Source organism: Gorilla gorilla, chromosome 19, assembly GCF_029281585.2.
Source record: "Gorilla gorilla gorilla isolate KB3781 chromosome 19, NHGRI_mGorGor1-v2.1_pri, whole genome shotgun sequence".
Lineage (NCBI taxonomy): Eukaryota > Metazoa > Chordata > Mammalia > Primates > Hominidae > Gorilla > Gorilla gorilla.
The window spans coordinates 17364780-17379823 of NC_073243.2; the positions used below are offsets into that span (position 1 = coordinate 17364780).

Here is a 15044-nt window from a genome sequence, read left to right on the forward strand (position 1 = left end):
TTTCCATGTCTCTCCTGGCTAGAGGGTACTTGTTATGACCCACCATGGAAGAGTCCTAGAAAAAGTGCCTTGGCCTCACATCAGGGAACAACCGATTTCTTTCTCTGTACTCACCATCTTACCTTTCTTTTACCCGTATTTTCTTTTTTTTTTATTTTTAATTCTTAATTATTATTATTATTTTTTGAGATGGAGTCTCACTCTGCTGCCCAGGCTGCAGTATAGTTTGCAATCTCGGCTCACTGCAACCTCCACCTCCCAGGTTCAAACAATTCTCCTGCCTCAGCCTCCTGAGAAGCTGGGATTACAGGTGCCCACCACCAAGCGCAGCTAATTTTTGGTATTTTTAGTATAGACAGGGTTTCGCCATGTTGGCCAGGCTGGTCTCAATCTCCTGACCTCAGGTGATCTGCCTGCCTTGGCCTCCCAAAGCGCTGGGATTACAGGCGTGAGCCACCGCACCCGGCCTACCATTATTTTCTTAACCTTTACTTAACAACAGCTACAAGAAAAAGACTCACTGGTGGCCTATTAAAAGGCCATGGTATTCCTTTCCATGGAATAGAAGCTGCTGAAAACAGATGCTTCATGGGCAAGGGCTGCAGGTCCTTTACATTCACACTTACTAAAGAAGCCACAGGTCATTTGGTGCTGGAACAATGTCTTGGCTGAGGCTGCAGTTCTGTGACAGGTAGCTCACTGAACTCTGTGGGTTGTTTTTAGTGGGAGATGGGAAAATGAACAGAAGGGCACCTCAGGAGGGCCCATTTCCAGAGTCAGGTGGGCTTCCTACTTGGTAGCAGACTGTCCCCCTACTTTGGGCCTCACCAGCACAGCACTTTACAAACTTTGTTCTCTTCTCCCTGGAAACCAGTGCTGCCACTTAAGACTCGATGCCTCCTCAGGGCCATTTACCCAAATAGCCATCTCAGGAAAAATTAGCCAAGTTCAAAAAGGCATCTAAGCCCCTGGATCTCACTTTCTGCTGGGAATTCTAAACGCTGTAGCAGGCAGCATGAGAGGAGGAAATCCTCTAGGATTCAGAAGTAACGGAGAACCCAGACACACTCTGAGAGGACCCTGCCTAGTCCCAGAAAGACCCACATTTCCATTTCAAGGCAGAGTGTGGCATACTCACTGCCCCCCCACAAGCAAGTGAAGCATAACCCTTAAGTACAAATGGGGAGATAAATCAATCAACTTCACGGTGAGAGAAAGTGCTATGAAAAGGGGCAACAAGAGACCCAGCGGCACTCTGTCAAGAAACACCAGATCTGTTTTACAGCAGGGTCTCTATGGGCCAATTCCCACTTCCTGGCATTTCTTGCCCTGAGACCGAACACTCTCTGTCAGTGTTCTGAAATGACTCCTAGGCAGCATGGACCAAATTACCCTTGCGAACAAACACAGAAAATAATGTCATCCCTGTACTACATAATTCCATCAAGTCATACCATATCATCCTTACCTAAGTGAAATGAAGGGAACGGAAGGCAAGGGAAGGAATCCTGGTAACATCCTTTGACCCTGACCTGGTCATCAGAGCATTTAAAACCCTGCCAATCTGCCCTTCTCCCCTCTACTTCCACACCCACCCGACCCCCTATGAAAAAACCCCAAAATGTTCAGAAAAACATTTTAGAATGCACACTGGTATAATAGCTAAATTCTGGGACTGGTGGTTTTTGTGCTTCCAGATTTGAGTCACCAAAGCTCATCAATTCTCGGTTCTTACTCCCTGGCAGGCTCCCACTAGGGATATCCCATAGGGAACTAGACTTTTCCATATTGAACAAACAGGGTACATGAGTCCAGAAACAGCTATTCCCAATCCCTGCCAAGCGTATGGTCTCTGCAATGAAACATCTCAGCAATGCCTCTCCCTTGGGAGAGGCTCTGGGTCTGCAGCCTTCAAGAGGCCTTGCTGCTGCCTTTCGCGCGGCCAGATGTGCAACAGCATCTCTGCATTTGCAAATTAAGCTCTATACTCATGATTCCCTCCTTCCATCCCACCCAAGCACTAGAGAGTCATACAGATTTCAAAGTAAACTAAATATCTGAGACAATGGTAGGAAGGGTAGGGTAGGGTGTGTGTGTTTGGGGGTGGGGTGGGGGGAGGTAGGTATGGTAGGTATGGTAACACAAGAAAGAAGCTACATTAATCTCTATCAGTCTATATTCTAGATGAAGAAACTAAACATGCCTTACCTTTCAGCTGGGAGTTGTGTACTGCAAACATATTGATGGTCATAAGCTGCAGCATGCGGGTACTTCCAATGGGAGAGGGGCTGTGCTGCAGTAACACCTGGAACTCCTTGAGGACCTTCTCAGCCACTGCAGGGAATGTCTCCATCCTGCAGATTCAGAAAACCCATCAATGAGGCACCTCTCTCTTTCAGTCTCTCTCTCACTCTGTCACACACACACACACACACACACACACCCACCAGACAACTACTGCCTAGGACATTTCTTTGCTACTTTCACAAACCTTCCTGGTATCCTGCAATTTTGAACAAATTCAAGATAAAGGAGTTTTCAGGGTCCAGAGATGGAAACAACTCAAGTTTTGGATAAATCACTATGAGTTATTATGCTTTGGTATGCTATTTCCTCACCGCTGGCAATAACTGTGTTCAAGCTGATATCAAAGTTTCTCTCTGAAACCATCGGCTTTTCTAAATACTCAACAAATTTCCTAAAACCTTCACAGTCCCTAAACTCTCTGGTATGAAACTTAATTCAATTAAAAAAGTAATGTGAATCTAAACAAAACAAAAAAAAAATTTTTTTTTTTTTTTTTTTTTTTTAGACAAAGTTTCGCTCTTTTCGCCCAATCTCGGCTCACTGCAACCTCTGCCTCCCAGGTTCAAGCGATTCTCCTGCCTCAGCCTCCTGAGTAGCTGGGACTACAGGCATGTGCCACCATGCCCGGCTAATGTTTGTATTTTTAGTAGAGACGGGATTTCACCATGTTGGCCAGGCTGGTGTCAAACTCCTGACCTCAAGTGATCCACCTGCCTCGGCCTCCCAAAGTGCTGGGATTACAGGCATGAGCCACTGCACTCGGCCTAAAGATTTTTTACCCAAGCGTTTACTTTAGGTAACCAGACATAGTTCTGCTGTTGTCTTCTGAGGTACTATCACACTGACTGTTCCGCCTAAGGATCCCAAATTTCCCCTTGAAGAATGCCTAGACCTAGAAGCCCCCAGTCATCTGTCTCAGTTCTTCGTGTGTTGCCGTCCTCCTCCCTCTCACAAGGCTCTGCTCATCGGGGTCTGTATGTTTTCAGGCCAGTGGAAATAGAATGCCCTGGCCAAGTGCCACTCCCAATACAGGAAGAGGCTGTAACGCAGGGAGGCAGAAATCTAGCCAGTGACCTAGGGCTCCTAAGGAGAGGTCATTCAAATCACTCCTTGCCAAATGTGGCCACTGGATCCCAAACAGTGGTGCATGCCTGGAGCTTCTTTGGCAACAGAAACAAACCACAGCTGAAGTCTTCAGAAATAAAAAGCAAGTTCAAGCTTGGTGCTAGAGAGTAGCCAGGCACACGGGCCTTAGGGCTATGCCGAACAATTCGTGGTCACCAAAGTATTTTTTACCATGTCCCCCAGCCCCCAAATAAACAAACTGCTTGTGACATACTTGTGGGGTTGGGGAAACAGCTCCAGGTTGGATTAACAAATAGCTTCTGAAAAGCCACAAGGAAGATAATCCTTCTCAAAAGATAGAAAGCAGTTTCAAGTTCTAGAGGAAGGTGCTTCTAGCTTCACCCATCTCGGCCCTTCCCGATTGGGAAGTGCCCTCCCCAGATTAGAAAACTCCAGGTTTTCTGGAATCTTGGCAATCTTCACTCCTTGCTCTTGGATGGCAACTCTTATTACTGACCCCCTGGTGCCCAGAAGTCGTGCCACAGTTATGGGTCAATTACAGTTTACATTCCAGTTCCCTTCTCTGCTGAGCTGTCCTCATTTTCATTGGCACAAAAGATGCCATGCATTTGCTTTTTTTCTCCACATGCCATTTCAAGTACCCACCCCTCCAAAACAAAACAAAACTCTTTTTTTTTTTCTCTAAAAAATTTCAGAGCCGTTAAAACTCTTGGAAGATGTGGAATGGCAGAGAGTGATATGTTTGGGGCTGGACTAGATCCATTTTTCCCCATGGGCTATAACAAAGGTTTCATTTTAAATCCTGACACTGTGCAGTACTCTTTCTGGTCAGAGGTGGGGAGGGGGGCTAGCACTTCTCGTTACGAGAATAGCAGCGTTCACTCTGCTTGAAAAGCAGCCACGCTGGGCAAGTTTCAGAGCCATGTGTCTCCGTGTTGAAAGGCAGTAGAGAGCCAGCACAGAACGACAGGACAGAAGTGTCACGTGGGACAGTTTTGCTTCAAAGCTGTGTCTGAGGAAGCCTCTTCCCTGGGGTAGGAATTGGAAACAGATCCATTAACACTCTCTGGGTCAGACTGAAGTCTTGAATGAGCACCAGGTCAAATGTCCACATTTCCTTCTCATAAAAAGTTTTTTAAAAAAAATTCTCCCTTTGCCTTTCAACTAATTCAACATGATTAAAACAAAAGAAAAAACTGAAAGCAGAAGGATATAAGTTAGAGTAACTTCAAATGTGAGATGTGAGAGAAGGTGGATCTATTCATGCAAAACCAGCCTTGTTCAGTAGTAACCACGGGAGGCACAGATAAAGAGAGGAACCCTCCTCAGGGCTCAGTAGGTGGTTTCTGGTTTCCAGTTTTGTAACCAAAATGCTATCTAATTCTGGCCTCAAACTACCTGTAAGTAGTTTTATGTCTTTCTCTCTGAGAAATAATCTTTGCTTCACCCCGCGTTACTGATGGACACATACGTAAGTATGTAGGTAGGTGAGTGAAAGGTCTGGAAGAATACACGCCCTGATGTCTACTACTATCTTTTTGGAGGGCACAGAGTTAAAAGAAATTTTAGTCTTAGTTTTAATGTTATACTTTTATAAGGATTTCTGGATAATACTTATGTAATAATTATAAAATTATAGCCAAGAAGAAACAGCAGTCACAGCAGTAAAGTAGGAAGAGAAGCAACAGAGAAAACATACAAAAAGTGGTCATTTATAATCGCCAAAACTGGAAGCAATCTAAAGTGCCCAACAATAGATGATTAAGATGGAACATGCACACAACTGAATACTAGTTTTTTTAAGTTGTATTACATTTTTTAATCATGTGAGAGAAACTTCCAAACATATTAAATGAAAATAGTTGTAAAGCAATAGAAAAAAAGTGTGTATGTGATATGTAGAAAAAAATTGAAAAAATTTTACCAAATTTTAATGGTGGAGTTATCTCTAGGTGGTAGGAATATGGGTAATTTTTTATTTGTTCTTCTTTGCTGAGTTTTCTAAATACTTTACAAAGAGCACTGTAAAGAAAGAAAAGATTTCTCCCATAATGAATACATCTTACTTTTGTATTTAAGAACATCTGTTAATTTAAAAAGCGAATCAGACACAAACATTATTTTTAAAAATTAAAAGTACAAAATAAATATATCAGTCTTTGAATTCCAAGAGACTTCAAAGCTATGCAAATAGCATGACTAGGCAAGCAAGTAAAAGCTAAAGTGGTAACTGTGATCAAGGCAATAAGAGGAAGCAAAAGCATACTATTTGTCACAAATTCAGAGCCTATAGGCTGCCAGCTTCCTAACCTCTCTCAATGGATTCCAAGTGCAGGTGTGATCTGCCTCTCACCAGGAAAGGGTCTGTCAGGAGCCATATGGCACCCCAACTGAGTACTTCTCCCGAATCCAAGATGACTCTGTCCCTATCCTTTAAAACCTCAGAAGATACCATCGTTTTCGGGCTGTGTGTTTCACCGACTAAAGTGGCTGCCTTGTGATGTGATCTCTAGAGACACCTTGTTTCATTTGAATGGCAGTTTCAAGAAACCAATCTTTCAGACAACACCGGGACCTAGGCCCGGGACTGACTCAGACGGTGACTAACCGAGCAGGACTCAGCCCTCAGATGCTGAGGAACACAGCTGGGCTAGACAACATTCTCTGCAGAAAACAATCCAGGTTAGTTTTTCTCAACCTCTTATTTTTAAAAAACGAGCAAGATAGGAACAACCCAGGAGCAAAAGACCAAAACCAAAAAACTAAGCCATGTGACAGGGTGGAAATGAGAAAAAAAAAACAAATCACAGTACTACAGAACATAAGGACTGGAATGGACCTCAGAGACCGTATCTTTAAACCACTGATCAGGTTAGTTGAAGCCCGCAGCAGCTCTGACTTGTTTACTCTCAAGATCTTGCAACTAGTAAGTGGTGAAAAACAAACTCTTTTTGGCACTGAATATTTCCTCTAAAGCTCTGAACCTCTCGTCAGCTAGTGCTGGGAGTTAAGAGACTTATCTTGCACATAGTAGGCATTCGAGTCTCTGCTGACGCAGTGTGGAGCACCAGGCACAGAGCAGACCATGCCTGGAAGCGCAGCATCCGGGCTTTTCCGAAAGGGCAGGCAGGAGAGTGATGTGCCTTCAGCTGCTCCCCATTACAATCTCCTCACTCTTAATTCGTTTTCAACACCGCCCACATTTCACATCTTCTTCGTAATTAGGCAACAGTTTACGATGTTGTGTGTGGCTTGGGCTCATCGCTTTCCTAGTCTTACAGACTTCTATACCTTTTTCCCTGCAACAGAAATGTTATTTCTGTTTCTGCCTTCCAGAATAAATACGGGGCTCAATTTTATTTTACCTCCAGGACAGAATAAGAGGATACCCATAGAGGGAGTGTAGTGCCTAGAATCCACATACATTTTCCTCAATGAAAACTACCATAAGTCATCTCTTAGGAAGGTGAAATTGGGCTGGCTTTACCTTTTTGACAACAGAATATGTTATATGCAGGAATAAAAGAGATCCTGAAAAATAACCTGGAACACAGTAAACCACCTCAGACAAATGAGATATCTATTCATTTTTAAAGGCCTCCAAAAAAGAAAATTCTCAAACATCTTCCCTTCTGCGAAATTTTCTTACACCTAACCCAAATCTCTCCAGCTACAACAGAAGCCAATTTCTCTTACTGTCATCCCATAAAAATCAAGACTATCCTATTAGGACCCCTTTATATTTAAACATGTTAGGCACCCTACAGCTGTCTCTAAATAAATATTTTTTACCTTAATGTTTTTCAAAATTAATTTTTCCTTTCAGATCTCATTTTCTGGCTTTAAAAAAAATTATCTATTATACTCATTAAAAAGAGAGATGGGATCTTCTGCCTATGTTGCCCAGGCTGGTCTTGAACTCCTGGGCTCAGGCGATTCTCCCACCTTGGCCTCTCAAAATGCTAGGATTATAGGCGTGAGCCACCGCACCCGGTCATGATCTCGCTTTTTCATCATTACCGTGGTCCTTTCCCAAACTTATTCCAAAATATGTGTCGAAATATAAGAATTTTAGAAGTGGAGGGGAAATCAGGGTGTAACTACTGCATAACCTGATAAAAATATATCCTAAATGTTCCTACATTCTGCACCAAGATTTATAACTTTTTTATTCCCAAAAGTCTCTAACAGGGCAAGAAATATCTAGAGTAGTGGTTTTCAATGAGGGGCAACTTTGTCTCCCAGGGAACACGTGGCAATGTCTGGAGACATTCTGAATCACCACATTTGGTGGGGGAAGTATGCTACTGGTACATAGTGGAAAGAAGCCAGGGATGCTGCTAAGTATCCTACAATGCACAGGACAGCCCCTCACAACACAGTCATCTGGCTCAAAATGTCGACAGTACCAAGGGTTGGGAAATCCTGACTTAGGGCAACATGGTACAGGAAAATTTAAAGAACAAACATAGGCAAAGGAAAAAAGGAGAGAAAACACTGAGTGAAAAATAGTAAAGGAGAGAAAGATGAAAAAACGAGAATAAAAGATAAATAGGCTGGGCACGGTGGCTCACACCTGTAATCCCAGCACTTTGGGAGGCCGAGGCGGGTGGATCACGAGGTCAGCAGATCGAGACCATCCTGGCTAACATAGCAAAACCTCATCTCTACTGAAGATACAAAAAAAAAAAAAAAAAAAATGAGCCGGGCATGGTGGCAGGCACCTGTAGTCCCAGCTACTCGGGAGGCTGAGGCAGAAGAATGGCGTGAACCCGGGAGGCGGAGCTTGCAGTGAGCTGAGATCGCGCCACTGCACTCCAGCCTGGGCGACAGAGCAAGACTCCGTCTCAAAAAAAAAAGATAAATAAGCCAGCTGTGGTGGTGTGAGCATGCAGTCCCAGTGACATGGGAGGCTGAGCCACGAGTTCAAGGCTATAGTGCGGTATGATCACACCTGTGAATAGCCACTGCACTTCAGCCTGGGTAACACAAACAGGCTCCATCTCTTTAAAAAAAAAAAAAAAAAAAGAATAAGTAAGAAGCAGGAGTACCATCAACTGTCACTTTAAGTGTAGCACAATGGTATTTCCTACTCTGATGTGTTATTTTTAAGATGATACCGATATCATCTTATCCACCTTCAACCTTGTAACTACAGCCTTACATTACATTACTCACTAGTGATTGTCTTGGGTCTACAGTAACCTACTAGAATACTACATATTTCTCTGCAGTGCTTAGCAATCCATCCATTTTTTTTATAATTCATTCATTTGTACAACAAATACTACATGCCAGGCTCTAGGAACACAACAGTGAGGCAAAAACTGCCAGAGTGGAACTTAAACTGGTGGCAGTGGCAGTGGCAGGATGGGGGAGGTGGGAGGCAGGAGATGGGACCAGTGATGCATCTAGTTTACTTTGCCTAAGTGAATGTCTCCACTTGTTATGTCTACAGATAGAGATTCATCTACTGGTACCTTGTCCAATTTTCCCAAGTCATTTTGAAATCCAAACTATGCTTGCAATGACCATCACTATCATTCTTACCCAGGTTGATACCAAATGAATATGTAATAAGCACACTTTCTAGTCCACCGCCCGTGGAGCAGAGTTTCTTCCAGCGGAACCAAGCCTTTCCGCTTCTCAAAAAAGTTAACTACAACGGTATGTGGAAACTGACATAGCCCCTACCTTCACTAAGAGAGCCTTCTAGGCCGGGCGTGGTGGTTCATGGCTGTAATCCCAGCACTTTGGGAGGGCGAGGCAGGTGGATCACATGAGGTCAGGAGTTCAAGACCAGCCTGGCCAATATGGTGAAACCCCATCTCTACTAAAAATGCAAAAATTAGCCAGACGCGGTGGCACGTGCCTGTAATCCCAGCTACTTGGGGGGCTGAGGCAGAAGAATCACTTGAACTCAGAGGGCAGAGGTTGCAGAGAGTCGAGTCATGCCGCTGCACTCCAGCCTGGGCAAGAGAGCAAGGCTCTGTCTCAAAAAAAAAAAAAGCCTTCTAGAGAATTACAGATAAACTTACGAGTTATGACGGCAAGTGAAAGGGAAACATTGACAATAACTGGGGTATTCATAATTCAAAACAAATCACCCCAAAGCGTAGCTCACAATACAACTTCCAACTCAGAAAATATTAGAATCCAGTAGAAGACTGGTCTGGGGGCACTGCCACCTACTCCTTTCTTCACTCTCCTATACTCAGGGAGATCCTATACTAAAGAGGCACCAGGCATCCATCTGCTCTGGCGTGTAGGCATTACGTTGGGCTTAGGATCACTAGTTTTACGCAGAGAGGAAGAACTCGGATCCATCCAAGGAATAAAGGAATACTCAAAACTCGATCTGTTTCCAGGAATTTAAGCAGTCAAGTGTTAGTTTTGCACACACTACCTTCCCTGAGATGTCTATGGAAATCCATGGTGGATGATGAAACCGTAAGAGGCTTGGTATCTAATGAGATCAGCAATATGGCAAAGGAAACTGAGCATAGGAGGAAAGGATATGGGTCAAAAGGATATAGAAAGAAAATGTTACTCTTATTTTTGATGGAAAAGTAGTGGACAGTATTCTTCCCAAGGAGGACCCCCTGACAGCTGCACCCAGGGATTTAGCACAACTGCCCTGAGGCACTCACTAGGGACCTAAGCCGGAAGGCAGAGGAAAGAGAAACCCAGAGGGACTGGGGTGGGGGCTGGGACAAGATTGTATTTAAAGGAGGGTTTTAGTAAAGGTAGAGAAAGAAGAAACAAGAGAGATAGAGAGTAATATTTACCAAATTTCATGAGCACAGTAGGACAGAAGATGAAGGGAAGAGAAGAGAAGGTGGAGGCCTCTAAGAATTCACACCCTGTGCCCTCAGTTACAAACACAGTCCAGTTGCTAACAATATTAAATTCCAAAATGACTTGTAATGTAGGAAAATAAAATAAACATCCTGCACACTTACCCAATCCGGGTAAACAGCTTCCCATGGGCATGGAGAAAACTGAGGATGAACCTTTTGTTCAGCTGCATGGGAAAAAGGGAGAGGAGAAAACAATTAAACTTTCCCCAGTTTCCTGTTACTGAACAGAGTCCCCAGTGACACAATAACCTGGCCAGGGTCTAAGGGGTGGGCACTAGGGATGGGAACCAAATGGACATGCCCAAACTCTCACAGACCCAGGGCACATGCCCAACAGCTGCCGCTCAGCTGAGCCAAGATGACAACAGGCTCAGTGAGCAGACAGCACCCTCTGCCGGCAGTGGCACCTGTGTGCAGGGGATGAGGCAGTGAATCCTAATAAGCAGGATATAAAGAAAGATGCCCACAGCTCTCTGAGGATCTAGGAGCCACTCCGGCTCCATAATCATGGAAATGAAACTCTAACAGGAGCAAGGATAATAGTGAAGGCCCTGGTTCTATTTGGGTTATTTTTCTACCTACCTAGCTAGGAAAGTAGGACTCTTTGACAACCAAGAGCAAGGTAACCCACCACTAACTAGCTCATCAAATTGTACTTCACCAGCTTTAAAAACTAGAGTTCATGTTCTAGGTCTGGAGTTGAAAATTCAAGTGTCTAAAGGGCTAGGCGTGAAGTATGCTGATGGAGACAGTAGCAAACTATGACTATTCCACTCCAGTTTTGGCCAAATCCTCTATGTAGGCCCAAGCTGGAAACTGCAATCTGGGTTTTTTTGTTTTTGTTTTTTGAGACAGAATCTTGCTCTGTTGCCCAGGCTGGAGTGCAGTGGTATGATTTGCTCACTGCAACCTCCACCTACCAGTTCAAGCAATTCTCGTGCCTCAGCCACTCAAGTAGCTGGGATTACAGGCACGCACCCCCGTAATCGGCTAATTTTTGTATTTTTAGAAGAGATGGGGTTTTGCCATGTCGGCCAGGCTGGTCTCCAACTCCTGGTCTCAAGTGATCCACCTGCTTTGGCCTCCCAAAGTGCTGGGATTACAGGCATGAGCCACTGCACCCAGCATGTTTTGTTGTTTTGAGACAGGGTCTCACTCTGTCGCCCAGGCTGGAGTACAGTGGTGTGATCACAGCTCACTGCAACCTCGACCTCCTGGGCTCAAGTTATCCTCCTGCCTCAGCCTCCTGAGTAGCTGAGACTACAGGTATGTGTCACCACATCTAGCTAATTTTTAATTTTTTGTAGAGAGGAGTTCTCAATATGTTGCCCAGACTGGTCTCAAAATCCTGGGCTCAAGCAATCCTCCTGCCTCAGCCTCCCAAAGTGCTGGGATCACGGAGGTGTGAGTCACTGCACCTGGCTGAATCTGGATTTTTATGTGAAATACTCTGGCTTTTACATGTTGGCTACTATGAAAATAATTTAAGCATTAAAGAAGCCAAAAAACACATTTGCCAGCTACATCTGGCCCATGAGCCACCAATTTACAATCGTGGTTCAAGGTTCTAGAAAATCCACTTCCATCGAAACCAAACTATTTCTCAGCAAAACAAGGGAGGGAAAAAAATTTCAATTCAAATCCAAAGCAAGCAGAAACAATCTAAAAACTAAACCTCCTTGTCATCTTCCCTGGTCTCCTAGAAGCAGTATATTCAGGGCTCTGTAGCCAGCCAGGAAGAGAAGTGAAGAATCTCGACCCCAGGATCCCAGTGGTCAGGGCAAGGAGTCCAGTATCGCTGGGCAGTCTGCCCCACAAGGAGAAAGTCCCTGTTTAATCCTCTTACAAAACAGAACATCAATCAAGCTATGGCAGTTCCATCTATTTCATATGGAAGCCAAGTGTGGGAAAAGAGGTACATTCTCACTTTACCAATGATCAGCATCAAACTCTGCATAGAATGTTCACTCTATTTTTGCTTTAAATGAGTTACACTCATTTAATTTGTAGATAAAAAGCTCAGAATATTTCATTGAAGATAACCTGTCTATACAGCAAGGTGAGTCAGGGCCAGGGACACTGGGTTCCATCAACAGAATGGAAGAGGCTGGGTGCAGTGGCTCATGCCTGGAATCCCAGCACTTTGGGAGGCCATGGCAGGTGGATCAATTGAGGTCAGGAGTTCAAGACCAGCCTGGCCAACATGGTGAAACCCCATGTCTACTAAAAATACAAAAATTAGCTGGGTGTGGTGGCAGGTGCCTGTAATGCCAGCTACTTGGGAGGCTGAGGCAGGAGAATCGCTTGAACCCGGGAGGCAGAGGTTGCAGTGAGCCAAGATCATACCATTGCACTCCAGCCTGGACAACAAAGAGCGAAACTCTGTCTCAAAAAATAAAACAAAACAAAACACAAAAACACTAGAATACAAGAGTGAGGAACAGCTGCAAAATAAATTGCCCATAGCTATACCAACGTTAGTGGCGAAACCTGGCCAGAATGCAGATCTCTAGATTTCCTAGTAGAGGAAGATGGTGAGAAACAGGGACCTTCCCATGAAAGACCTCTGTCATTTACCTGTGGTGGGATCTTAGGCAACGGATCTAAATGCTTGCTTGACCTGCAAACACTCAATTGTTAACATTCTCTCCTAACAAATGATGAAGCAAGTGGTGAAATGAAGCAACTGGAGAATCTGGGAGAAGAATATGTGGGAGTGTTATTCTTACAACTTTTCCACAGATAGGATGTTATTTCAAATAAAAAGTGATAGGATGTTATTTCAAATAAAAAGTTAAGAATACACGTTCTCTCTCTCTTCCTATTTTAACTTGGTTATCCCTCTTCCTATAGATGTCAATCATGAATTGGTTAATTCATTCATAATCAGAAGGAATCCCTTATAAACTGGTTCTATTTATATCCTAAGTCTTTCATAAACTGGTTATATATAAAGGTTACTTGTACAGCCGGGTGCAGTGGTTCGCGCCTGTAATCCTAGGACTTTGGGAAGCCAAGGCAGGTAGATCATCTGTGGTCAGGAGTTCAAGACCAGCCTGGCCAACATGTTGAAACCCTGTCTCTACTAAAAATACAAAAATTAGCCGGGTGGTGGGTGCCTGTAATCCCAGCTACTAGAGAGGCTGAGACAGGAGAATCACTTGAACTTGGGAGGCGGAGACTGCAGTGAGCCATGATCGCTTCATTGCACCCCAGCCTAGGTGACAGAATGAAACTGTCTCAGAGAAAAAAAGAAAAAAGATACAGGCCAGGCATGGTGGCTTACACCTGTAGTCCCAGCACTTTTGGAGGTTGAGGCGGGTAGATCATGAGGTCAGGAGTTCAAGACCAGCCTGGCCAATATGGTGAAACCCAGTATCTATTAAACAAACAAACAAACAAACAAACGAAACAGCCGGGTGTGGTGGCATGCACCTGTAGTCCCAGCTACTTGGGAGGCTGAGGCAGAAGAATTGCTTGAACCTGGGAGGCGGAGGCTGCAGTGAGCCGAGATCACACCACTGCACTCCAGCCTGGGAGACAGAGTGAGACTCTATCTCAAAAAAAATAAAAATAAAAAGATACTAACCCACTTCATTCAAGCCTAAATACCATCCCCCAAGCCAACTCAGAAATTTAAGCAACTTTACTTTAGTAAATGGCAGAGTTAGAACTTGAACCCAGGTCTTCAGATTCCAAACACAGTTTTCTTTCTCTTATCCTACACCTATCTCGGGGAAAAGAACTGGTGAGCTGATTCAACGAAGGGCTAACGAGGGAATAAGAGCAACTACAAAGCCGTTCAAGTTTTGCTTTTAAGTTTTCCTTCCTGATTAGGTAGGAAACTCATACTGTTTGAATCACAACACCTCCTGGACTAAAACGAGAGCCCCAAGAGGTTTGGAACATCTGTGCTTCTACGTGTACTTCACAAACATCCTTCCCTTAGGGTAGGAGATGAAGCCCACCTAATTACCTGAGTCCGTACTTGCCACTACCGTATTTTAACTGCAAAAAGTTGATTTCAATGCATTACTTTTCAACTAGTGGGAGTGAAGAAAATCTCAGATAACCTTTTCAAACTATACACACACTCTCCCTAACCTTAGTTAATGAGAACCACCGCTTTATTTTTAGTCTGAACGTCACTGCTAAACATACTTTCTCTTTGTTGTCATCAATAACACTTCAATTAGGAAAGGAGCTAAAAATGTAGACACATCTAGAAGGTATGTGACATGAGGGAGCAGATTTGTTACATATTGATCAAATCGGACCTAAACAACATTTACAAGAGACAATATGAAGTCAACTAGCACTGAGACAGATACTTTGGAGAACTTTTTTTTTTTTTGAGACAGATACTTTGGAGAACTTTTTTTCTTTTTGAGACAGTCTTGCTCTTTCACCCAGGCTGGAGTGCAGTGTCGCTATCTCAGCTCACTGCAAGCTCCGCCTCCCGGGTTCACGCCATTCTCCTGTCTCAGCCTCCCAAGTAGCTGGGACTACAGGCGCCCGCCACCGCGCCCGGCTAATTTTCTTTTTTTTTGTATTTTCAGTAGAGATGGGGTTTCACCGTGTTAGCCAGGATGGTCTCTATTTCCTGACCTCGTGATCCGCCCGCCTTGGCCTCCCAAAGTGCTGGGATTACAGGTGTGAGCCACCGCGAGAACTCTTAACTGACCCCAAACCCATAGTCACAAAAGCCTTAGTCTGAGCTTCCTTCTTCCTTCCTCTCTAACACATCAGCATGGACTGGCTTCCATTTCTACCACTTTTTAATTTTTATCA

At 44.1% G+C, this 15044-nt stretch overlaps 1 protein-coding gene across 5 annotated transcripts in view; it reads right to left on the bottom strand.

The window, feature by feature from the left end:
* Positions 1-15044, bottom strand: part of SMG6 (SMG6 nonsense mediated mRNA decay factor) — a 243451-nt gene that overhangs the window by 174526 nt on the left and 53881 nt on the right. For all 5 annotated transcript variants that reach the window (XM_004058242.5, XM_063700507.1, XM_063700508.1 and 2 more), the window contains 2 exons: positions 10356-10417; positions 2209-2354 (listed from right to left, as the gene is read on the bottom strand). In XM_004058242.5, coding sequence (XP_004058290.2) covers positions 2209-2354; positions 10356-10417 — 208 coding nt within the window. The remainder of the gene's footprint in view (positions 1-2208; positions 2355-10355; positions 10418-15044) is intronic.